Source organism: Micromys minutus (genome assembly GCF_963924665.1).
Source record: "Micromys minutus genome assembly, chromosome: 11".
NCBI lineage: Eukaryota > Metazoa > Chordata > Mammalia > Rodentia > Muridae > Micromys > Micromys minutus.
Genome location: NC_137980.1, coordinates 42,806,465 through 42,831,833, shown reverse-complemented (window position 1 = coordinate 42,831,833; position 25,369 = coordinate 42,806,465). Strand labels below are relative to the sequence as shown.

The window sequence follows — 25,369 nt, the reverse complement described above, 5'->3', positions numbered from 1 at the left end:
TGTGGGCAGAGCATAAAAGAGTGGGTAGTGTAAGCACTTTCTTTGGGCTGCCCAACACACACACACACACACACACACACACACACACCCCACTCACATCCTGAGTCAGCATACGCCTGGAGGGGAGGGGCGGGGACACTGATTCAGTTTTAGGGCCTCTTTAAAATCTCTGCAAGGGCAGCTTTACCCAGAAGCTGCTGTCCTCACCATGAACCCCTGGAAGCCCCTGCTCCTGGCCCTCCTGGCTCTCAGCTGCAGCTCCGCAGCACCTCACCAGCGCCAGCCGACTTATGTGGTCTTCCCCAGAGACCTGAAAACCTCCAACCTCACGGACACACAGCTGGCCGAGGTAGAGAGATGGTTCAATGGAAAGTTGGGAAGGGCTGGCCGGGAAGATGTCCACTTTCCCGAGGAAGGGGGCCTCAAATATGCTTTCTGGATTTGGGAGCAATGGGCATGTCTGGAGAAATAGAGGTGCCAGGGTTAGGCAGTAGGGGCAAGTAGTCTGGAGGCTCGGAGCAGATTCGGGTTTCCTGCAGAGATAGAACAGGGAAGGCTTCGAGGGCTTGTGACATAGGCGCAGGTTGACAGTGAACAGTTAAACCCTAGGGGTCTGTGGGGTAGGTAGGCATGGCTTATATCATTTGATGTGGGAAGAAGCGATGCTATCCTCAGGATAGGGGAATTCTAGCTGTGCAGTAAGTTCTGGTATCCTGGGCTTAGAGTCCCTAAGCATGTGGTCCAGCGGTCCAGAAGGGAAAGTGCCAGAACGCTGCCATGTCTTTGCCCCTTCCTCTATCCACAGGATTATCTGTACCGCTATGGTTACACTCGGGCAGCCCAGATGATGGGAGGGAAGCAGTCCCTGCGGCCCGCTCTGCTGATGCTTCAGAAGCAGCTGTCCCTGCCCCAGACTGGTGAGCTGGACAGTCAGACACTAAAGGCCATTCGTAGACCACGCTGTGGTGTCCCAGATGTGGGCAATTTCCAAACCTTCCAAAACGACCTCAAGTGGCACCATCATAACATCACATACTGGTGAGATGCTGGGCTATAGAAGAAGCAGGTGCCTGGGTGGGACTCGGAGGCCAATTTGCACCTCCTTTTGGCAACTTCGGAGAGGCGGAGAGGGGGAGAGCCGAGTACTGCTGCCCCGCCCCCTCCCAGTCGTGATCCCTGCGTGCCCCGTCTTTCACCGACGCCATTTTTTCACCTCCAGGATCCAAAACTACTCTGAAGACTTGCCGCGAGACGTGATCGATGACTCCTTTGCGCGCGCCTTCGCGGTGTGGAGTGAGGTGACGCCGCTCACCTTCACCCGCGTGTATGGGCTCGAGGCAGACATTGTCATCCAGTTTGGTGTCGCGGGTGAGAACTCCCGGGCCGGGCAGGTCATGGGAGGGACGACCACGGACAGAATAGAAGGGGCAGCAGATCCGTGCGCTCTTAAGCCGGCTCCACAATTCCTAGTCGCCGCTCCCATAAATGACACTCCCCCTCCCCCGCTCCAGCGAGGTTGGAGCCGCAGCCACCTCCTCTCAAGGCCTGGGGGAGACGCAGTCGCCTTCAGTCTCTTGCCCTAGAAGAGAGCAAAGTGTTGTTGACCGATTTCCTTCTGCAGAGCACGGAGACGGGTATCCCTTCGACGGCAAGGACGGTCTTCTGGCACACGCCTTTCCCCCTGGCTCCGGCATTCAGGGAGATGCCCACTTCGACGACGAAGAGTTGTGGTCGCTGGGCAAAGGCGTCGGTAAGATCCTGAGCTTTCAAGTATCCGCCCCCCACCCTCACCCAGAACCCTGTCCTAACTCCCTCCTCTTACACCGACCCGTGGCCAGCCGTCCTGACGCTAGCCTCTTTTCTACAGTGGTCCCCACTTACTTTGGAAACGCAAATGGTGCCCCGTGTCACTTTCCCTTCACCTTCGAGGGACGCTCCTATTTGGCCTGCACCACGGATGGCCGCAACGACGGCAAGCCTTGGTGCAGCACGACAGCCGACTACGACACAGACCGAAAATTTGGTTTCTGCCCCAGTGAGAGTGAGTCTGCGCTGGGGGGTTGGGGGAGCCGGCCGCCACCTTTAAGGCTCCAGCATCTTCGTTTCCTCTTTGCCATTTAGTGGTGTGGCCAGGCTACTCTCCCTCCCTCTGGGTCCAGTCTCCTCTGTAAATGAGAAGCGTGCTGGGGCCAGGCTTGGAGGTAATACTACCTGGGTCTCCTCAGATCTCTACACTGAGCACGGCAACGGAGACGGCAAACCCTGTGTGTTTCCATTCATCTTTGAGGGCCGCTCCTACTCGGCCTGCACCACTCAAGGTCGCTCGGATGGTTACCGCTGGTGCGCCACCACAGCCAACTATGACCAGGATAAGCTGTACGGCTTCTGTCCTACCCGAGGTACCTCTGCCCCCCCCCCCCCCCCCCCCCGCTAACAGGGTCAGCCTGGCTCTGCCCTCCAGCACGGATCTCCAAAGGTGGCTTTTCCATTCATTCATTTCCTTTCTCTATTTACCATCCACCGTCTGCCTCCACGCCTCCTTTCCTTGACTCCCGATTGGGCAGCCTTTTTTGTTTACCTTTAAGCCTTGGTCTCCTATCCTAGGCTCTGCTCATTAATATTTCCTGGCTTCAGCAGCGCTCTACAGCGCCCCCTAGGCTTCAAAAATAGGCCATCGCATCGAGATTCTCTGGCCCAGCTTAGTTTGGCCCACTCCTGGCACCATATTAGATCCACTCACCAAGATTCTTGTTCTCTTCAGCCGACGTGACCGTAATTGGGGGCAACTCGGCAGGAGAGATGTGCGTCTTCCCTTTCGTCTTCCTGGGCAAGAAGTATTCTACCTGTACCAGCGAGGGCCGCCGTGATGGGCGCCTCTGGTGCGCGACCACATCGAACTTCGACACTGACAAGAAGTGGGGTTTCTGTCCAGACCAAGGTGGGCGGGGTTCTGAGGCTCCTGGAGTGGGGTCTGAATTCTCCTGGCAGTCGTGGTGGAGCAGCCAGGGCTGGGGCCTTGGGCTGATGTTTACATTTCAGGCTCTTTCTATCTTCCAGGGTACAGCCTGTTTCTGGTGGCAGCGCACGAGTTCGGCCACGCGCTGGGCTTAGATCATTCTAAAGTGCCGGAAGCGCTCATGTATCCAATGTATCGCTACCTCGAGGGCTCCCCTCTGCATGAAGATGACATAAAGGGCATCCAGTATCTGTACGGTGAGACTGGGGGGCAGAGATGGAGGAGCAGAGGAGAGGATGTAGAAAGAGGGTCGGGGAGAAATGGAGAAATCTATCTGGGTCAGGGTCTGAGTGAGTGCCCAATAACCACTTGGAGATGGCATTCTAGGCCAGGGTTCGAAAGCCAGTCCAGGGCTGGCTGTGCAGCTTAGTGTTTAGAGTACATGCTGAGTGCTGTAAAGCAGGCATGTCCTGGGTTCGATCCTCAGTAAGAAGGGTCAACCACGTCACCTCATAGATGAGCTTAGGTATGTTGGTTCCCTCCTATATAAAGTGGCGGGTCATAATAGAATGGTTCTCATACGGATTTGATAGGGCTAAATGAAGTAGAATGATACCTGACTTTATTAAGTGATATTTGATTGTTTTGTTTTTGATCATCATTAACCTTAAAAAAAAATGGGGACACTTGCTGGGTAGCATTGCAAGCCTGTGATCCCAGCACTCAGGGGGTTGAGACAAAAGGGTTACCATGAGTTTGAGGCTGGCCTGGGCTACTTAAAGCTCTGACCCAAAAGAACTCCCAATTGATTTGTATTTGTTTGGGTGTTTTGCCTGAATGTATGTGTACCATGTATGTGCAATGCCAGAAGAGGTCAGAAGAGGGCGATAGATCACTTAGAATTGGAGAAGCAAATGAGAGCTGCCATGTGGGTGTTGAGAAATGAATTCAGGTTCTCTGGAAGAGCAGCCAAGTGGTCTTGACCATTGAGCCATGTCTTCAGCCCCCCCCCCCCCCCCCGGGAGCTTTTAAAGGCATAGCAGGCCAAGCATGGCATGGCTGCACTTAGGAAGCAGAGGCAGCTTGCAGCACTGTTTGAAACGGTGGTTACCCAAAAGATTCTCTCCCTGTCTGACTTGGGGAAGGGGGGCAGATTCTGCCTGTTCTGTTCTGAGAACCTAGCCCATATCTTCACAGAGCTCAGTTCTGGATACTTAGGCTTGGTGTATGAGAAGAGGCTTGTTTGTAGCTTCTAGCTAGCTTCAAGGGAAGACTGAAGGCATCGTTGCTGGGCTTGGTAGTAGGTTGGGGCTACAGAAGAATGCTGACTAGTGTGTTTTACCTAGTGTCTTGTTTTTAGGTCCTGGCCCTAAGCCCGGCCCTAAGCCTGACCCAAAGCCTCCAGCCACCACCACAGCGGAACCACAGCCGACAGCTCCTCCTACCATGTGTCCCACTCTACCTCCCATGGCCTATCCCACAGTGGGCCCCACTGTTGGCCCTACAGGCGCCCCCTCACCTGGCCCCACCGATCCCCCTACTGTTGGCTCTTCCGAGGCATCTACAGAGTCTCTGAGTCCAGCAGACAATCCGTGCAATGTGGATACCTTTGATGCTATCGCTGAGATTCAGGGCGCTCTGTATTTCTTCAAGGACGGGTGAGCAGGAGGGGTGTGTGGGTCAGATGGGGCTTGGAGAAGAGCCTGCTTGTGTCTTTCATCAACTTTCTCGGGCCAAGATTCAGGGCCCTGATATTTCCTTCCTTCTCAGTCGGTACTGGAAGTTCCCGAATCACAGAGGAAGCCCATTGCAGGGCCCTTATCTTATTGCCCGCACGTGGTCAGCTCTGCCTGCAAAGCTGGACTCAGCCTTTGAGGATCCGCAGTCCAAGAAGATTTTCTTCTTCTCTGGTTAGTTTGAGCCTCTCTAGCTTATCTATTCCTCGAGTACAGACACCTGGCGTAACCCGTGAAAATGCTACTTCAAAAGTTCGCCAACGCCCGCCTGATGCGATTTGACATTGGGGGGCGGGCGAGTTGAATCTCAATGTCCCTGGATTAGCTCTGATACTAGGCCTCTCTGGCTTCTCCCTCCAGACCTTCGGGAAAGACTGCGCCCCACCTTTGTGTCCACTGACCAATGTGACCCTTCTCTTCCGCAGGCCGCCAAGTGTGGGTGTACACAGGCTCGTCGGTGCTGGGCCCCAGGAGTCTGGATAAGTTGGGTCTAGGTTCAGAGGTTACCCATGTCACCGGGCTTCTCCCGCGTCGTGGCGGGAAGGCTCTGCTGTTCAGCAGGGAGCGTGTCTGGAGGTAAGAGCACTGCGGCCACCAGTAGAGGGAGCCCTAGCGCCACCCGCCCGCAGCCCTGGGGTGGGGAGCGGGAGGGGCTCATCACTAGTCCATCTTCCTGCAGATTCGACTTGAAGTCTCAGAAGGTAGATCCCCAGAGCGTCACTCGCTTGGATAACGAGTTCGCTGGTGTGCCCTGGAACTCACATGACATCTTTCAGTACCAAGGTGAGGACTGCTGATGCTGGCTGGGGAGGGTCCCTTCATGAGAATCCTCCCACACTGGACTCCCTCCTTTAGCAACTGTCCAGTTTCTTAGCAGGAGAGAGCAAGCCCTTGGAGATTGAAGAACATGTTCCAGATAAGAGCCCTGTAGAGAACACCCCAAGTTCACACAGCCTGATCTAAGTCCCGGATTGCTTGCATATCTTTCTCTTTCGGGAACTCCAGCAGAGAACACAGCTCTCCAGAAGGCTCATTCCTGGATTATTAGCCGAGGGCCTATAGTGTGCAGGGCTGCCATTGGTGCCTCTCTCTTGGGGCCTCCATTTCCACATCTGTAAAACAGAGACATTATCTGGAGTTCTGTTAGGCCGACTCTAAGGCTCAAACCTCCCAGATCTATTATTTTTCAGCCATCTCCTTTATACCTTTCTCTTCAGTCATACTAATTATCCAATAGCCTTTAATATAATCTTCAAGAGTGAGTAGGGACTAATAGTGGAGAGCAATGGTTCCGACAGTGATCCCAAACAATACTAAGATAGAAGAACCTCCCGTGGCCCGATCTGTATGTCCAAGTTCTTTTCTAGAAGATTTATTTATTTATTTTATGTATATGAGCACACTGTCACTGTCTTCAGACACCAGAACAGACATCAGATCTCATTACAGATGGTTGTGAGCCACCACGTGGTTGCTGGGATTTGAACTCAGGGCCTCTGGTAGAGCAGCCAGTGCTCTTAACCATTGAGCCATCTCTCCAGCGCAATATGTCAAAGTTCTTATCTCCTCCCCATGCTCTTGACATTCTCTCTACTCCACCTAGAAAGGCTGCTCTTTGAATAGATCGAGGTCCTCCATAGCTTAAGGCCTTCAGGTCAGTTTTTCTCTGTTTGGAAGGCTTCCCACCTGAACTGTCAACAGGCTGCCTCTCTCTCATGCTTCAGATTTCAGGGCCCTCCCTGAACCTCATTTTTAATTTACTTCTTTTTATTTCTTCCTACATCTTAAGATTATGTCTCTGTATATATATATATATATATATATATATATATATATATATATATATATATAGTTTTACTGTATTTCCTCAGGCCTCTCACAGTACTCAGTACATAGTTGGTGCTCAGTAAATATTTGTTGAATGAATGGATGAGTTTGTCCATTGGATGTAGTTGGATAAATTGAGCTTTAAAATAGTAACCATTCGTGAATCTTCCTATTAACTCACAACCTACTGTATGTGGAACACCTACTTTGTGTCAGGTTGGCCAGTTCTTTGGGTGTCAAGGTCTGTGCCCTCCAGCATCTCACGGGCAGGTAGAAGAGATGGAGGTGTCATGTAAAAAGCGCAGAAAGACATAGAAAAGCCAGGAGGTGTGTGTCTTAGTTATGGCTCAATTGCTGTGAAGAGACACGGTGACCATGGCAAACTTAAGAGTTAATGTTTAAGGGAGAAGATTTAATTGGGGCTGGCTTACAATTCAGAGGCTCAGTCTGTTATTTTCATGGTGGGAAACATGGCGGCATACAGGCAGACATGGTGCTGGAGAGGTAGCTGAGAGTTCTACATCAGCAGCAGGCAGAGAGACACACACTGGGCCTGGCTCAAGCATCTGAAACCTCAAAGCCCACCCCCAGTGACACAGGTCCTCCAATAAGGCCACACCCCCCTCCCACCTCCAAAGTGCCATTCCCTATGAGCCTATAGGATTCATTTTCATTCAAAACCACCACAGGGTGCTCTTAAAAATTTTGTTCCTTTTGTCTATGGTAAGGAAGTATAGGATTCAGCTTTCTTGTGTCTTCTTGTTTCCCATAGACAACGCCTATTTCTGCCACGACAAATACTTCTGGCGTGTGAGTTTCTACAATGAGGGGAACCAGGTGGACCACGTGGGCTACGTGACCTATGACCTCCTGCAGTGCCCCTGAACTAGGGCTCCTCTTTTGCTCCAGCGGTGCAGAGCAACCCTCTAGAGACCACCCCTGAGGGGAAGGAACTAGTTTGCCGGATACAAACTGGTAATCTTTTCTAGAGACTAGGAAGGCGCGGAGGTGGGCAGGGCCCCCTCCGCAAGCTGTCATTTCTTGTTGGACTTTTTCTAATAAACATGGATTCCCCCAGTCTTTACCAGTTACTTTAATGAATCAGCTTATCTGCCATCGTATATGCATTTCTGCTGGTCAGAAGACAACTTTGTGGGGCCGGTTCTGACCCTTTATTTTTGTGTGACTTCTGGGGATTGAACTCAGCTGGCTTTTGTGACAAGTACTTCCTCCGCTGAACCACTTTACCGTCTCCAGACCTTTTATTTATTATGTATGTGGCCGTGTTCACATGCATGTATTTAACCTATAGAATGCTTACTGTGCATTGGGCCTTGCGCCAGCCGCTGCATAAATATTAAAGTATTTGGTTACCCCTACTGAAAGGTATTATGTAACTATTTCTCTCTTACATCGGAGGACACCATGGAGCTATCCACTCATCAAACATTTATCAAGAGCATCCCTAGGGAGTCAGACTCTCTACTGGGCATCAGGGACAAGGGAATTTATTGGATGTTGATTCTTCCTTCAAGGGTTGCTCAGGAATTCTCAGTGTCCTGAAAAATCTGCTGAAACCAGACCCCAGACTCCACTCTTGGGAATCCAACTCACTGACAGGGGAAACCCTGTGGTTGCTGGCCACAGCATCGTGTTTAGAGAGCATGTGTGCTAGAGAGGATGAGGGTTCTGTGCATTGTAGTGTAAGTCAGACCATGTCCTCCAGCTGAGATGATCCCTCAGCTAGAACTGATCCAAAAAGGACGACCAAGTGTCTTCCTGAAACAGTGTTTTTTAAATAAATGAATATTTGTTTATTTGTGTGTGTTGTGTTCGTGTGCACGTGTGTGCTGATGCCCCAGGAGGCCAGAAGAGGGCATTGGATCCTTTGGAACTAGAGTGGTAGGCAGTAATGTGTGCTGCCTCATACCAGTGCTGGGAGCCAAATTCTGATCGTCTGGAAGAGCAGCTAGTGCGTTTAAGTTGGAGCTACCCCTCCAGCCAACCATCCCGCCAGACCATCAGCCTGAACACGGACACACCGGATGGGGGTCATAGTGTTCAACACATGAGAACCTAGCAATGGGGATGAGTGCCCAGTGAAGAGAGCCCGACCAGGGTGCATGTGAGGGTGTGCTCTCGGTGAAAGGCTAGAAAGAAGAGGGAGGCTGGTGTGATGTAATCGTGTTCTGCTTGAAGAGTCCAAGCCTGAGCTTGAGAAGTAGCCCAGAGAACCGCCCCCAGGCTTATTTGGGGTGCTCCTCTCCCTGCTGGACTATTTCTAGCTCAGGAATGAGCCATGCCCGTCGAGCACAAGTACTTCTTAACATGCCTTGTTTAAAACCGCTCTGCACCCTGACTCCCCAGAGTTACCACTGTCCTGCTTCTCCACTCCCAGCCCACTCTCAGCAGAACTTCCCCACAAGTGGACCCTGCTCACCTCCACTCCCTTGCTCCAGGCCCCAAACAACTGCTCACCACAGGTTCCGGCCTCACAATGACACCGGTTCACCTGTGACTTCCAGTTGGCACAGTGAACACTCTCTGTCCCCTATCCACACATGGACGGGATAGTTCACCTTGCTTTCTCTCCAGAAATACTTTCCATACCTCCCCTCCTGGATCTTCCCTTCCTCCTGGTAGCCTCTCCTGGTAGCGCACCCTAAGGTTCAGTTCTCAGAGTCCCCTGTGGACGGACACTTGTTCTCCGATCCCAACCAAGCGACCTACACTACATAGCATCTCCATGCAAAAGACTCCAAACTGACATTCCCCAGCTGAACCTCTCCCCTGAGCCCTAGACTCAGGCTCCCCTGACTGCTCTTCTTGACCTAATAGGCTTTCCATCTAAACAGACCCAACCCTTTCCTCCAGCCATCACATGCTGTATGATCATGGACTCACACCTTCACACACAGAGGATGACAACTCTTAGGAGTTCTTTCATGTCACTGTGGCTACTCAGCAAGCATTTTCATCCGCTAAGCCATCTCATTGCCTGCCCTCACTATTTAGATAGTTCTAGAAGGTGTGTTGTACCTTTGTGTCTCTTGAATTCCTTTGTTCAAGGATGTCCCTGTGAGCTTTGTGCATGTTTCGTAAACAGTGGATGGTTTATTCTCAGTACTGTGCCCCATTCCATTTCGAATGCCTGACAACGATCTCTTTTTGTTGCTGATAGACATTTGGGTATATGCTGTCCTGGGATCATTATGATTAATGCTACTGTGACCATTTTTTAGAAAAGTCTTGGTGCAGGAGCAGCTGGAAAGATGGCTCAGAGATTAAAGTACTTGCTGGTCTTGCAGAGGATTACCAGTGCCCAAAATCTGGTGGCTCGCAATTGCCTGTAACTCTTAATTCCAGGGGATCCAACACCCTCTTCTGACTTTTATGGGTACCACACACACACACACACACACACACACACACACACACACACACACACAAGGGTTTGAAAGCAGATGGGCAGCCATTTTTTCTTCTGCCCAAAAACCAGAGTAAAACTGGACCAAAGGGCACCACGTACTTGCCTAGACTTAAGGGATATGACCAAGCATTGAGAGTGACTTTGGCTGTTGTCACCTCATTTCATTGTCATGCTTATCCCAGCTGAGGTCCTGCTGCCTGTGCCTCTGCATGTCTGATGTCTCTACTTCTCTAGACTGGCCACTGTTAATTACCCCTTCGTTACACTCCAGGTATCCACTCCTGACTTCTGCCCACATGTATATGTTCATGTGTGTATGTGTGTGTGTGTACATGCATAAACATGTGTAGATTCAGGCAGAGGCCAGAGGTCATGATGCCTTGGGTATCATCTCCAGGGACTCTCCATCTTGACTTAAGAACATACGACATTTCTTTAGTTGGTTGTGTGTATGTAAATGAGCATCCATGTGCTAACAGCACTGCATGGCAGCTGGTGGACCACTCTTTACTTTATCTATGTGAGTTAGGGATCAAACTCACATTGTCAGACTTGTTGACAAGCGCCTTTCCCTGATGAACCAGCCATCTTGCCACCCTCAGCCCCATCTTGTTTTTGAGACAGGGTCTCTCCTCTCTCTTTCCACCTCTACGCTCTCTCTGAGACCCGGGGCCTAGTTGGGCTGGCTGCCTCTGAGCCCCAGGAATAAGTCATGTCTCTGCATCACCAGCCATAATATCACAGCCTGTGGGCCCCATGCACTTTTCTGAGTAATCTTCCTGTTACTTTAGCTCAGCTGTCAAAGACGTTGATCTTGTTTAACTATAAATTAGACCGCCCTACCCCTCTGCACCACAGCTTCCTGTGCTTTCCTTATTGGATTAGAAACAAATTCAGGGGGCTGGAGAGATGGCTCAGTGGCAAAGAGCACTGACTGCCCTTCCAGAGGTCCTGAGTTCAAATCCCAGCATCCACATAGTGGCTCACAGTCATATGTAATGGGATCCGACACCCTCTCTCGGTGAGTATTAAGACAGCTACAGTGTGTTCATATATAAAATAAATAAATAAAATAAATCTTTAAAATTAAAAAGGACTCAGATTCCTCCTTTAGAAATTATCTTAGGTTTCTATTCCTGTGACAGGAACTCTCTGACTAGAAACAGCCTGGGGAAAGAGACTTTGTTTAATGTCAGCTTACAAGTTGCAATCACAGCCATCTTGAGGGAAGTCAGAGCAAACTCTGGAGGCAAGAACCTGGAGGCAGGCACCTGAAGGCTGGACCTGAAGCAGAGGCCTTGAAGGAACACTACCTGCTGGCTAGCTCCTCCTCGCTTGGTCAACCTGCTCTCATACAGCACCCAGGACCACCCACACAGGGGTGGTGCCACTCACAGTGAGTAGTGCCCTCCCTCATCAGCCAAGAAAATGTCCCACAGGCTTGTCTTACAGACCAATCTGGTGAAGGCATTTTCTCGGTTGAGTTCTTCGATTCTAAACTGACTCTAGTTTGACATCAAACTAGCAAGGATCACCATCAGCTTGTGCTGAGTGAACGAACCAAGATGTTCAGGAGAACCTAGCAGAGGTGAGGAAGTCCTCCGTGAGAAATGACTCACATATGAGTGGGCTCCTCAGGAGCTTCTGGTGAAACTGAGAGTCTGGGGCCATAAGAAGTGGCCAGATTGGGGAGGTTGGGCACAGCGGGCACTAGGACCCGGCGCGGCACGCGGCGGGCGGGGAAGCTCTTGGCGCTCCAGCAGCCAGGCTGCGGCCACTTGTGCGATCCCGCCGCCCCGCGCGCCATGAGCCGCAGGTTCACGGTCACCTCGCTGCCCCCCGCAGCGTCCGCCACCTCCGCTGACCCTGAGTCCCGCCGGCATTCGGTCGCTGACCCCCGCCGGCTCCCGAGGGAAGACGTCAAAGGTAGAGGCCGCGAGGGGGAGGCGGGACAGCTGGGGGCGGGGCGAGAGGGCGGGGCCACTGCAGAGTGGGGCGGGGCCTAGGCTAGACAAGGGGGCTGCAGGGAGCGGACGCGAGTGCTGACCCAAGGACTTGGGGCGCCCCAGCGGGAATAGCGAGGGGGGCGTGACCGGATTCTGGTGGGCGGGACCACAGGGGAGCAAGTAGGGCCAGGAAAAGAGCTGGGGCAGGGGCAAGGGAGGAAGGGGCGAGCTGAAGACTGAGGGCCTGGGTCTGGGTCTGGAGGGGAGTAGGCCCAAGCACTAAGGAGGTGGGGACCTTGAGGAGAGGGAGTGGGGACCAAGGAACGGGGACTATGAGATTGGGGGTGTCCAGAGCTGCGGTGAAGCAGGCCTAGGTCGATTTGGGGAACCAGTCAGAATGAAATGGGCTGGGAGGATCAAAGTAGGGCCAGGGTGGGTGGGTGGGGTCGCTGAAGTAGGAACTACGTTAATGGATCCTTGATGCCCAGAGGATTCTCCAGGCTTCTGCCTCTCTGTAGAGAGTCAGAATGCCTGGGTATCCCCTAAAAGAGACTGCGGACAGGGAAATTAGTTAGAATCATAGGTAGTTAGGTCCAGGAAGGATGTCAAAGAACACAGTCCCAGTCCTTGGGCATTCATGTCCCCCTGAGGAAGAGCTCCTGAAGGGTTGGGAGGAGCTAGCTGAGCTGGAGTTGGGGGTGCTCACTTCAGTGATCTTGTAATGGAAGTCACACACAGCTACACTGGAGAGGGCAAAGGGATCCTTCTGGCTCTCTGAAAAGAAGCGACGTCCTAGTTACAGGAACAATCCCCTCTACAAGGGTCACTTTCAGGGTTTTCCCTCTTCTTAGCTCTGTGCCCTTCTCCTTTGGAAGGAGAGGGAAGAATAGGCTTGGAGCGGCCCCAAGGCCCGGAGGAGAGAGGCTTCCCTGGTCGCTAGGGGTCGCTCATGAGCCGCGGGTGAGCTCGCATTGCCTGGAGCTAACACAAGCCTGTTTTGGGGGGTTTCCTTCAGAAGGTTCCTCAACTGGACAGGTTCCTCAATAACTCCAGGTCTGGACTTCCGCAGGTTCCAGTCAGGTGACCTGACCACCTCACGGATTGTGGACACTCGGGTTTCCTCCCGCTCTCCCTCTTTACTGCGACTCCCCTTGTTTTTCATTAAAAAAAAAATGGCTTATCAAACCTCTCAGAATCAAAATTTTCAACAACACCTTCTCATCACTGTTTTTTCATCAGATCCAATTGTTTCTCATTATTTGTTCACTGGCCTTCAGAGCTGATCCTGAATTCTGTTACATTTCTCTACTGTGGGTCTCCATCCCTCTGGCCTGAGGTTGTAATGTTGCTCACATAGCCAGGGCCACATCCTTCTCTCTGAACTCCCTGCCGCCAGCCCAGTCTAACCATCCCACATTAAGATGCTCATCACTGTCTGATAAAGGCCAAACCCTTTAGTCTGTCATTCAGCTTCTTGGCTTGCATCTGGAATGTCTCATCCTGTTTACCCCCCATCCCCAGCCTGCCCCACTTCCACAAACTAGGAAAACTGGAGTCCATTCTGCAAGTTATAGCTTGTTTCACCTCTTCTGAAATCCTTTTCACGTTCCCTTGCTCCCAGGAAGAGGTAATCATTCCCCTTCAGCCTGTCCACTGGAGCCCATTTCAGTGAATGCTGGTTCAAGCACATTAAAGACAGGGGCCGTGTCTTTTAACCTCTGTGTTCTCAGTTCTGGGCCCAAAGCCTAGCAGTGAGTGACCAGTGCTCATCAGACCAGAGTGTGTGTGGTCTAGTCTCCTCCTCCTCCCCTTTTGCCTCCTCTCCTCCTGTTCCCCAGACCTTGGCCTGGGAATAAGATGTTGAGGACTCATGTCCCAAGGTGATTGCTCAGTTTTTCCATTTTCACCCTCCAAACACCTGCACCATTGAAGTAAAATATAGACCCGGAATTTGACTGTCCAAATTGTATGTGGAAAGTGTATGGGACATCGTGTGCTGGTGGCTGAGGCTGTGTGTGCATGTCTTGATGGGAATATCTCTCAGCAGCCTTCATGTCCTGTCAAGTACTTAGTGAGTGCTTATGTCACACACCCTCCTGCCAGTGTGCATGTGATTTACATGTTGGTGTGTATATTTCCCTGTTTGGATCCATGAGATCATTCAAAAGTTCCCCTTTGTCACGATTTGGGTGACTCTAACTCTCAAACCCTCAGATGACCTCAAGCTCCTCCCTCATGAAGGTCACTGCAGGGAGACTTAGACGAATGCTCCCAGGGGGAGCTTAGCATCTGCTGCTTTTTCCACAGCTGCTTTTGTGTCAGTCTTTAGACATAAGAGTCAGTCAGCCAGTGGCTCAGAGAGATGCTCTCCCCACCTCTGTCTCCAGACCCAAAGGGAGCTGTGACAGCATAAATAAGGCTGGGAGTGGCTATGGGAGACTTTGGCAAACCACATGTGTGTGAGCATCATGTTTTACAGTGGGCCCAGGATATAGAGTTTGCCCCTTGGAGTGTTGCCTGCTGTATGACCTCCAGGGATAAAAAGGGCCCACGAGTGGCAGAGCCTTGAGTGCACCCTGGACTGTAGCCCACATACTTCGGCTGCCTCTTTCGGTCCATGGAAAGGAAGGTTGATGGTGACCTCCTGAGATAGAAGTAGACATGGAACAAATTCTTACATCTCTGAGCCTAGCCCATATCCTTTTACCTATACCCTTTGCCTCAACTTTTCAGGGGGACCCTAGACAATGGAAAGGAATCCTGGGGATAGCCAGGCTCACAGAAATTGGGGTGTGCTTTTATGGAGGTAGAATGGAAACTTTTTGATAGGGGATGAAGCAAAACCATAAAATGGGCTACACATGCTCTGGGTCAGGCGCTATGGTATCATCTCAGACATGCTGCTTTTCCTCCCTGGGCCTCAGTTTACCTGTCTGTAGTAAAAAGTAGAAAGGGTCCTTCCTCCAATAATAGTACTAACACTGAGTTTGTGGCAGTGGTCACACCTATAATCCCAGGAGGCTAAGGCAGTCAGTCCAGCCTTAGTAATAAGGACCCTAGTTCAAAACCAAGCCAACCAAACACTCAAAAAGACAACAACAACAACAAAAATTAGGCGAGAGGTTTGGATGATCTATAATGGTGGGGCCTCCCCAGGACTCAGATCTCACATTTCAGTCTATCTATAAATTGGGAAGAATGATGCTGCTTTGGTGTGTGTGTGTGTGTGTGTGTGTGTGTGTGTGTGTGTATGTGTGTGTGTGTGTGTGTGTGTGTATGTGTGTGTGTGTGTGTGTGTGTGTGTGAGAGAGAGAGAGAGAGAGAGAGAGAGAGAGAGAGAGAGAGAGGTGCTGGATACCTCTGCCCAATTGGTTTCTTCACCTTCAATCAAGACTCAGAACCTTACTGCCCACCTCAGCCCAAGGTGAGCCCTAGGAATCTCCATGACAACAAACTGGTTATGAACAGGGCTGCAGTTGCCATGGTGACAGGTCTCTCTCTCTCTCTCTCTCTCTCTCTCTCTCTCTCTCTCTCTCTCCTTCCTCCCTCCCCCCTCCCTCTCTATTTCACATTCCCCCCTCTCCCCTCCCCTCTTCTCAATGAGCCAGAGCTATCTGCAGGCCCCAGCTTTCCCAGGCAGGGTGAGGGGAGGGCTGAGTTACAGGAGAAGGGGTCCAGATTGGGAAATTGGGAAGATAGGCTGAGTCTGCAGGGGAATAGGGGGCTGTTGGGGTGCTGTTGCCATGGTAACAGGGCTGCAGCCTGTTAATTAAGCCCCCGGTTGCCACGGAGACGGTGGTGGTTGACGTGCTCTGCGGCAAGCCCTATATGTGTGGGGTGTGCTATGCACTGGTCTCAACTCACTACTGGGATCTGGGTCTGGAGGAGAGAGTATGCAGGTAGTAGGAGGAAGAGTGAAGAGAGGCCTCTGGGGGAGCCTTAGCTCTGTGACAGGAAGTGGGTAGGTCATGGGGAATAATAGGAATGGGTAGGGAGGAAGCTGAATGGGGGGAATATTGTGCCTGTGGAAAAAAGATACAGTTGGGTCTTCAGCTTAGTGGTGAGGGCCTGCAAAGAGGTTGGGCGCTGGATTCTAGTCTCCACTTGTAAATTCAGCCTCCCATTCCAGTTTCATTTCTAGACTCCAATTTCATCACAAGTGGTAAGTGGAAAAAAATAATTTATGAAGTCCTTTCTAGCACCCCAGTCCTCCTGCAGAGAGGCAGCTTCACTGAGCTTCTGAGAGACACAAGGTGGGAGGGTGTATGAATTTTAGAGCCTCTGAATTCAAAAATAGGACCCTGCTTGACTGTCCCTTAAGCTGTTTTACCCAGAAGTTTCTCTCTACTGCTCCATCTTCCTAGAGCTTTGGACTTTCCCTTGAATGGGGAGGAAACACTGAGTGGTACTGTCTGGTTCCTGGGCCTCAGCTGAAAGCCACTTCTTATTGGCCAAAGTTGGCTGAGTAGGAGGTGCTTACAATGAGTTTTCTCAAGACCTCACCTCACAGGTGAGGAAGAAGACCCAGCCTCCCTAAGTGGTGTCATTTGGAGAGCTTGGGGTCTTTTTTTGGGACTCTGCCTTTGCTTGGTCTATATGTTCCAGGAAGAATGTCACCCCTGCTTACTTTGCAGTGTTCTGTGTGGCTTGGAACTCATATGTAGACCATGCTAAACTTAAAATTTGTCATGAGAACCCTACCTCCACCTCCTAATAGGTGTGCACCCCTACACACAGCTAGGTAACCCCCAAATACTTTTATGGTGTTGGGGATTGGACTTGGAGTCTTGTAAATAGTAGGCAAGCTCTCTCACGCAGAACTATGGCTTTAATCAAAGACTCACAGAAGACAGGGAGGAATCACTCCTTTATGGATGCAGATGCTCAGGTCCCAAGAGGGGGACTTAGTTTTGTCCAGGAATAAGCAGAATTCTGCAGTAGAGGATAGGCTAGAACCCACATTTTCTACATCCTGGATGGCTCTCCAGGTCAGAGCTCTAGTGAGGACTGGCAGTGAGGTAGTCACTCTGGCCTTCACCTGTTTCCCCTGGGGATCTACATGCCCCATGGATAGGTTTACTCCCTGTGTGACTAGAGATGCATTAGAGCCAGAGATGAAGAAGCATGCCCTAATAGGGACACTCCAAATGGTGATTGCTGGGGGGAAAGTGTTCTCGTCTGCACAGACCTGCTCAAGCAGACATTATACCCTTTTACACTTCTCTACAGAAGAATACAGACTGGTGTGTGTGTGTCAGAGACAGAGCGACAGAGAGAGACAGAGGGAGGGAGGTATGGCTGACTCTGGGACAGCCAAGGGTATCAAATACTTATACCTTTATAAAAATATGTTTGTTACTGTGTATGCGGGTAAATGACTTGCAAGAGTAAGTTTCTCATCTTCAACTGTATGTGAGTCCCAAGCACTGAACTTGGCTTGTGAGGTTTGGTTTGTAAGTGCCTTTATTACTTTCTGCCAAATGTTCCTATCTTGCCTGAATGTTAACTCTTCATGCTAACAGATTATATGTGTGTCCACAAAACCAAAAGGTGTAGGCACCTTGTTGGCACACCCTTCTTTGAGCCCATCGTGGAAGACCCCACAGCGTGGTTGGCAATCTGAAACCATTGACAGATTCCATAGAACCAGCGCGGCTGGCCCTGTCCGAGGTGCTGAAAACGGCTGGAGCAGATAGGCTTTCTGCTCCAACCAAGTGGCCCGGCTCTAGTCCTGCATCTTTCTAACCTGGGCATAAAAAGGGAAAAGCTCAACCCAGACTCAAGCCCTGCTAACTTTTTTTTTTCTTGGAGCAGAGAATCAGAGGCAGCTGGGCACTGTAGATATGATTGTATTCTTATTTCTTTCATTGGAGGCAAGATCAATTTAAAAAGAGGTTCTATTGAGGAGAGACCTAAGTTGGAGTAAATAGAAATAGGTTCTAGACTGAATTCTGCCATTCTTTGTGTGCCTGGGCAGTCATTTCCCCCCTTGGGTGCTTAGTGCTTTTCATTTATGAAATGAAAGCTATGCATTGGGTAAGATGAACAGTTGTTCTGTCTTGCAACTCTCCTGGGATTTTGAGGATCCAAGCTGGGAACCGGGATGACCGTACAGCAATGTCCTCTTCACACTGCTAACATATGTTTAGCTCTCTAAGATGCAAAGGGTCTAAACCTCAAATGTCACTTTCTGAAGTGTCTCCATCATTGGCTCAAATCTGGTCTCTGGGTTGCTAAGGGGTCCCAGGGTAATTGAGCTTCTGGGGCAGGGGGCTGGTTTCAGGAGTGGAGGACAAGAGAGCATGTTTGGTCTGGAAGCCTCAGAAAGCAATCCTGGATTAGAGGATTAGACATTCCCGCCCCAGGAGAAAATCTGGTCCCCAACCGGCAGGTGGCCTCATTCCCCCTTCCCCCACCCTGTTCCTGGCCAGCTTGGGGCCAGCGTACCCTCCCTAGAGGCTGCACCATCTCGGGTGGGAAGAAAGTGCTGCAGGACCTCAGTGCTGCCTGCTCCACACTGCATTTTATCCACAGGTCATTCCATGTCAGAAAGCCCCTGTCTGTGGTATGGATTCCAGGGACTTGTCTTGGGGGTAGGATGCTGAGACTCCAACCAGTCTGAGCACCAAGAGAGAGTTCTCTACAACTCCTCTAGTGGCAGCTGCCGATTTAAAAACAGAATGGGTCTAACAGACCCATTGATCTGAGCCCCCTGGGGCAGCAAAGTGCCTCACTGATGGGGGTCTAGGCCCCATCTTTCTCCTAGGTTCCAAGCTCTAGGACAGCGACCTGGGAAAGGGTCTGGTTCTCCTTCCTCCAGGCCTTACCTCACCAGTTTTGTAGACAGACTCCCTGGGGCCCTTATATTCCACAGCGCCCGCCCCTGCCACGTCAGTCCCCTACATCTTTCCCCCAGGGGTCACCGCGGACCCCTAGTCAGGCAGCCGCTGCGGGGCCGCCTCCCCACGGCCGCGACCTAGTTCCCTGCCGTTATTTTTAGGGCGCGGGATGGCACCTGCCCACGTGCCGGGCCCCGCCTGCGCCGGAGTGGGGGGGCTGCGTCTGCTCTAGGGAAGCGAGGGCCGCGTCCCCCGCAGCACCCCCTCCATACCACCCGCGCAAGCCCCCAGTTTTACCGTGAGGGGGCCACCAGAGCTCTCTGCCCGCCTCTCATCCCCTCTCCTCCCTCCCTCCGGTCCCCCCCCTAAGAAAACCCGCCAGTGGCTCACGCCTCCTGCATACGGGATGAGGTGAGCAGCGCCGCTACTGAGAGGGGGCGCGCGCGGGTGTGAGCGTGTGTCCGTGTGCGAGTGTGTGTGCGCCGGGCGGGCGGGCACTGCAGCTTCTTCCTCCGTGGAGCGGAGAGCGAACGAGAGAGCTCGAGCAAGCGAGCGAGCGGCGAAGGCGGGCAGAGGGGCGCGGGCCAAGCGGCGCAGCCATCCTGAGCCCGGCGCCGCGCAGCCACCATGCTCAACAACCTGACGGACTGCGAGGACGGCGATGGGGGAGCCAACCCGGGTAAGCAATGGTCCGGGGGCGGCGGGGGAGGGGGCAGCGAGGAGGAGAAGGAGGAGGAGGAGAAGAAGGAGGAGGGAAGCTTCGGAGTGGGGGGCCGAACCGGAGCTGCTTCCTGCAGAGAAGAGCCTGGGGCTGACCCGGGCGGCGGATGCCGGAGGCTGCGGGGAGGCAAGCTCCATTGGAATGCGCTAGGCGCTGTCCACGGTTCTGGAATGCGCCGCGCTCCGAGGCAGATTGGGGACCCGGGGTTGGAATGATCCATGGCCTGGGGGCAGACTTGGATTAGCTAAACCCGAGAGGCCGTGGGAAGGGGATGAAATAGCTAGAACAGGGCTGACGTGCTGTTCGACGTGCAGGAGGGAGGCTCCTTCCCCGAGAGGGGACCCGGGCGTCCTGGCGCAGAGCAGGGACCGGCAGCTTCTAGGGGCGCAGTCTGCTGCAGTTCCTCGCTTTGAGTTTTTAGCTAGGTGTGTGTGTATGTGTGTGGGGGGGGGGTGATGGCTCTGGGGTTTAGAGGCATATGATAGCTCTCGTCTGGGCTGCGGTGTCTCCTTAAGGGGACACTTGGTGCAACCAGAACCCCCTCCCCCAAGGTTCCCTGAAGTCCTTATCTCAACCTGAAGCTACCACTTCTGTGAATTTTTCTGGTCTACTTTGCCAATTTCCTCTTCCTCTCGGTTCTCCGTGGGTTCCTATTCAGGACAGGAAGCAAGATCCTATTCTTTGCTCTTTCCCCCTTCTCTTGGTACCCTAGGGCGACAGTGTGGTTTTTAGGGCGGGGCAGGGGGAAGTCTTTCTAGTTAGCTCTCTTAGCTATCCCGGTGACTCCTCAGAAACGGGGTCCTAGTGACTGACTCCCCACCGCTGTGGCGACACTGCGGACTCGCTGCGGTGGGTGCAGAGACTTGCCAGGAACTGAGGGGCTCTGGAGCAAATCCTTGTGATGTTCTGGTTCTCCGTCATCCTTCACTGCCGTTTCACTGCTCCGAGGTCTTGGGGCCAGCCACCCCCTCGAGCTTCCAGGCCCCTCGCCGCCCCCCAGCGGTCTCAGCCATCCATCACGGCTGTCAGCCGCCCCCAGCCCCCACCCTTTAGTGGCGCTGCGTCCCCTGCGCACTAGCGCATCTTCAGTGCCTGCTGTCTGCGCTCAGCGCCTTCAAACGTTCCCCCAGGCATTGCTTGACCCTCTGGACCGAGACTCCCATAGACCTCCCCAGGAGACGATCCAAGATCCCAAAGGCTGAAAGCATGATCTCGCAGACACTAGCAGGTTTGACTCTGAGGTCTTTGATTTTGGATCACAGTCAGGTCCAACTAGAGGCGTGGGAAGGCTGGGGGCACCAGTGTCCCTGATCCTTTGTCCGAGACACCCCCTTCCCATTCTCCCACAGGGCCGAGTCCTATACTGGGGACAGAACTGCTGCTGGCCAGCTCATCCATCTCTCCAGTGACCCTGGGGTCACCTCATCAGACAGAGCTCCCTTGGCTGAAGGGGGAGGGGAGTTGTAAAGTCCAGTTGCGGCAGCTCCAGGCATCTTGAGACAGTGCTCATGAAGCCGAGGGATGGGATGTCACTTCCTCCTGAGATCCCCCTCAACTACCTCCACTCCCCAGAATGGGTTCTGTGGATTTCTCAGCATCTGCTTCCTCCACCGACCTTCACTGTACCTCGGAGCTTCTTTGGGGTCCCCAAAGGCCTAGTAAAGAGGTACATGTGTGCTGGAAGCAGGATTCTGACTAGTGGTTCTTCTTACCAGTCATTAGGCCTCTCTGTTAATTTCTAGATGCCGAGTGTAGCAGGCCCATCTGGAGACTTTCTTTATATAGAGTCCAGTCCTTGGAATTAGAGTGGCCAGAACCTGGGTCAAGTATTCGGTGTCCCAGAGGGGGAAAGTTTACCCTGGATGCTTGATGAAGGTGGTGGAGGCACTGAAGACTTCCTGGGTCTGATCAAAGAAGGACCAAGAGTCCCTAACTCTGAGTCTAGATTTTTAGGACTATATGGAAGGATCTGGGTGTTGACCTCGGGGAAGAGTATGAGGACTCCACTGGGTCAAAGAAGATCCCAAAGATGTTATCCCTGGCACCTAGATTTTCTTTCCCTTGGAGGTCTGATGCCCCCTTTCTCTCCCCAAGTTGCCGTGGGGATTCCCTCCAGGTTCAGCCCCAGGCCCCGAGGGAGGCTTCTAAGCTTGCGCCTGTTTCCTCCGGGCGAGCTCTGGCCTCCGCAGCTTAATTGAAAGCCGATTCAGGCTGAGAGCTCCCAGGGGGCGGGGACGGGGGCGGGGGCGGGGGCGGGGAAAGGCTCAGCTTGGGTCTGGCCAGTCTCTTTCGCGCCTCTAGGCTCTCCCCCATCACCCAGACTCCTGGCTCTAGGGAATTAGGACTAGTTTCCCCTTCGTTGTCCTGTTCCTTTGAGAATGCAGACACTCGCTCCCCATCCCCCTTAACAAGTGAGCCCAGCGTTTCAGGCAGGGGACAAAATCAGTCCTTGGCTGATGGGGACGAGAGCTTGGCGTCTGGCCCGGGCAGCGGATGGAAAGGCGGGACCCAGGACAAGCCTACCAAGCTGCCCCCTCCCCTGCGCTCCCCTCCTGGCCCGGATCGGGCCTTTAGTCTGGCTAAGCGTTGCGCGCCGCGTTACATAAGTGGTTGCGGGCGCGTGGCCGGCTCGGCTCCGCGCAGCGCGGTCGGCCTTCGCTGTCGCCATGGAAACCGGCGCCAGGCCTCCTAGTTACGGGGTCTCCGGCCAGGATGTCCCCCTTCCAGCCCATTGAGCGCCACTTGCTGGGGCTAAGAAGGCAGACTTGAGAGGGGATGCGAAAGACAGAGGGGAGGGGTTTTGCTGATGGTGGTCTGGGATCCAAGAAAGGATGGTTCCAAGAAAGGCACCCAGCCATACAGAGAAGCCCTAAAGTCTTTCAGCTAAAGGAAGGATGTGAGACAAGGAGTCCAAGCTGGATGGGTACCAGATGTGCTAAGAATGTTAGTTGTAATAGGAACAGTAGGTACACCTGTATCACTGCCATGGTGGAATCAGTTGAGTTCCTTACCATTCTGAGTTAGGCCAAGTTAGTATCCCTTTGCCACGGGAGACTGAGAGGCTGGAGACAGAGCCAGAGAGGCTGGTACTGAAGTTTTCCCAGCTCAGACCCTTTCCTGAACACTAGAAATTTTTCTCTTGCACCCCATTAAGTTCTCTAGTCCCCGCTATCCTGTGGTAAGAAAAGAAGGCATATATCTGGTCAACAATTTTTTTAAAAGATTTATTTATTTATTTTCTGTATATGAGCACACTGTAGCAATCTTCAGATATGTCAGAAGAGAGCATAGATCCCATTATAGATGGTTGTGAGCCACCATGTGGTTGCTGGGAATTGAACTCAGGACCTCTGGAAGAACAGTCAGTGCTCTCAACCACTGAGCCATCTCTTCAGCCCCTCTGGTCAACATTTTAAAAGGAGAGGGGGCTCACCTCATTTTTCATTTCTTCTGTTTCTGGTCCCAGACAGATCTTTTCAGATTCTGGAGTCTGAGAGGAAAGCCTTGAAAAATTTTCCTCTAAATACTATTTCCTGAACATCTATTATGGGCTGGCTTCCATAGGGAGGATAGGCCTGTTATTTCTAGCAGCTCACTCCCACCCTGCCACCTTCCTGTGAGAGAAAACAATGGCTGGGGTCTAGTTAGGCAATCGGGCATTTCTGTCCCAATGGGCAAGGTGGAAGTGGGTATTTTATGGACCAGGCATCCCTCCTCCCTCCAATTTTTAGACAGGTCAGGATATATTGGAGATGGTCCCCAGCTGGGTGCCTGAAGGTTCCAGGAGGCAGGGAGGATGCAGAGAGTTGGATGGATAAGGATGACAAGAGATGAGAGCTAGGAGATTCAGAGTCCACGAGGCCTTAGCTTTACTTGGAACTTGGACAATGGTGAATGTCCCTTGTGTCCAGGAAGATGTCTGCTGTTTGACCTTCATCTCTGGTACTGAGGTGGGCTGATGGCTGGAATTACCAAATTATGTCCACTGAAAACACAGATCATTTTGGAGAGAGCTTTCTTTGCATCAACAGTGTTTCTCCTTGGCTTGGCACGTTTTCTTAAACACGTTTGTGTGGCCACCTCTGGCCCTTATAGTGTGATTGCTCCCTCTGGGTGCCCAGGCAGCTTCTGGTGATGGATCACCTTTAGCTAAGTCCAGCCTCTTCCCCACTCCAAACTCCTGTCTTCTACACTTCCATTTCATTAAGCGACAGTATCATCCCAGCCGTTGTTAACCCATGCTAGAAACCCCAGGCATTACCCCAGACTCTTCCCTTACCCTCCCCAAACATCTGGCACACCATGCTTCCGTAATGCTCGAAGCTCCAGTCTTTCCACTGCCCCATGCTGCTGGACCTAGGTCGCTGTCAGCCCTTGCCTGGATTATGGAAAAGCTCCAATTGCTTGCTGTATCTCTCACCTGAAGCCAGAGGCTTGCTGCAAAACACAAGTCAGGTCATGACACTCTTTGGCCTGAAGCTTCAATGACTGCCCATCGTCCTCTGGATGAGGGCCAAGTTCTTCAAGATGGCCTGCCACTTCCTTAAGTCTCACACTGCCTTGACTCATCTTTTCCGAAGCCCCGATACACCCCTTCCTAAAGTCTCTAGCCAGACTGTGCTTTGTTCAGCAGTTTTGACCTGTTCCGTTGGTGCCCACATCTGGGACATCAAACACACTGTTCTGGGTTCTCTCTGCCTGGAACACCTTTCTGCCCCCCAGTCTATCCCTTACTCATCACTCAGTTCTCAGTTGACACGTCACTTCCTTTGGGGAGCCTCCTGTGACCTCTTGGGTTGGGCTGCATGCCCTCCTGCATCCCTGATGTTTGCTTCTTTCACAGACTTTAGCAGCCTGTTTACCATTTCTTCTCCCCTGGCTTTGGCCCTTTGATCCCCCTTCTTCCCGTTTTATTGACACATGGGAGTCTGACAGTGGATGGGATGCCAAGAGGGTATCCTTGGGAGTTGAGGTTGCAAGATTCTCTGCTGTCCTCCCTGGGGTGGGAGGATTCACCCACGTACTAAGACAGGCTCATTTATATCCGAGAAGACAACTCTGGTGACTTTTAGGTGTCAGGGCGGATAGACTAGAACCCTCAGAATAGAACCCTCCCTCAGAAGCAAAGAAGGGCTCACATGTTCACCAGACACTCAGGCCACGCCAGCAGTAAACTGGGTTCTTTATCTATACTGCCAACTAAAATCATGCGAGACGGCAGCACAAGCCCAGTCTCTCCAGTGCATGAGCTGAGGCTCAGAGAGCTAACGCGGTCATGTAAGCAGGGTGCATAAGGCACAGTGACTGGTGTCAGACCCGACTCCTCTCCTTCTCAGGTGACGGCAACCCCAAGGAGAGCAGCCCCTTCATCAACAGCACTGACACAGAGAAGGGGAGAGAGTACGATGGCAGGAACATGGCCCTGTTTGAGGTGGGCTGCTTGGGCTTCGTCACACTGGTTCATCAGTGTTCTGTCTCTCCATCCCTCCCACAGGTCCACTTTCTTCCTCGGCCTCCCTATCCCTCCTTGGCCTCTCCTGGCTTTACCCTCTTGGCTCCCTGTCCCCCTCTTCTGTCTCACTACCTCCTTCTCCTGTGCCCCTGCTCCCTCCTCTTCTGTTCCCATCATCATATCCCAAACTCGGGGGCTTGACCTTTGTCCCAATCTCTTTACATCCAGCTTACTTCAGTTACTACCCTGACCCTCCAGCTTCCTAACACTGACCCGTTCTCCTCCATAGGAGGAGATGGACACCAGCCCCATGGTATCCTCCCTGCTCAGTGGGCTTGCCAACTACACCAACCTGCCTCAGGGAAGTAGAGAGCATGAAGAAGCAGAAAATAATGAGGGTGGAAAAAAGAAGCCGGTGCAGGTGGGGCTTTGGGGGAGAAGGGATGGGAGAGGGAGTGTGGG

At 52.3% G+C, this 25,369-nt stretch overlaps 2 protein-coding genes across 4 annotated transcripts in view; both read left to right on the top strand.

Moving 5' to 3' along the window:
• Positions 1 to 208: 208 nt before the first annotated feature.
• Positions 209 to 7,404, top strand: MMP9 (matrix metallopeptidase 9; the record flags this gene model as incomplete). Its single annotated transcript, XM_080925163.1, has 13 exons — positions 209 to 349; positions 806 to 1,038; positions 1,220 to 1,368; positions 1,622 to 1,750; positions 1,868 to 2,041; positions 2,226 to 2,399; positions 2,762 to 2,938; positions 3,058 to 3,213; positions 4,317 to 4,614; positions 4,727 to 4,866; positions 5,118 to 5,268; positions 5,372 to 5,475; positions 7,292 to 7,404. 13 exons carry the CDS (start codon positions 209 to 211, stop codon positions 7,402 to 7,404), a joined length of 2,139 nt encoding a protein of 712 aa, XP_080781289.1.
• A 4,350-nt stretch (positions 7,405 to 11,754) lies between these two features.
• Positions 11,755 to 25,369, top strand: part of SLC12A5 (solute carrier family 12 member 5) — a gene marked incomplete at both ends in the record, with an annotated part of 36,445 nt that continues 22,830 nt past the window's right edge. For 2 of the 3 annotated variants that reach the window (XM_080925486.1, XM_080925485.1), the window contains 3 exons: positions 11,755 to 11,875; positions 24,792 to 24,886; positions 25,197 to 25,328. In XM_080925486.1, the coding sequence (XP_080781612.1) occupies positions 11,755 to 11,875; positions 24,792 to 24,886; positions 25,197 to 25,328 (348 nt within the window). Of the gene's footprint in view, positions 11,876 to 19,361; positions 19,414 to 24,791; positions 24,887 to 25,196; positions 25,329 to 25,369 lie in introns of those variants that run through there. The other variant, XM_080925487.1, reaches the window with a different exon arrangement.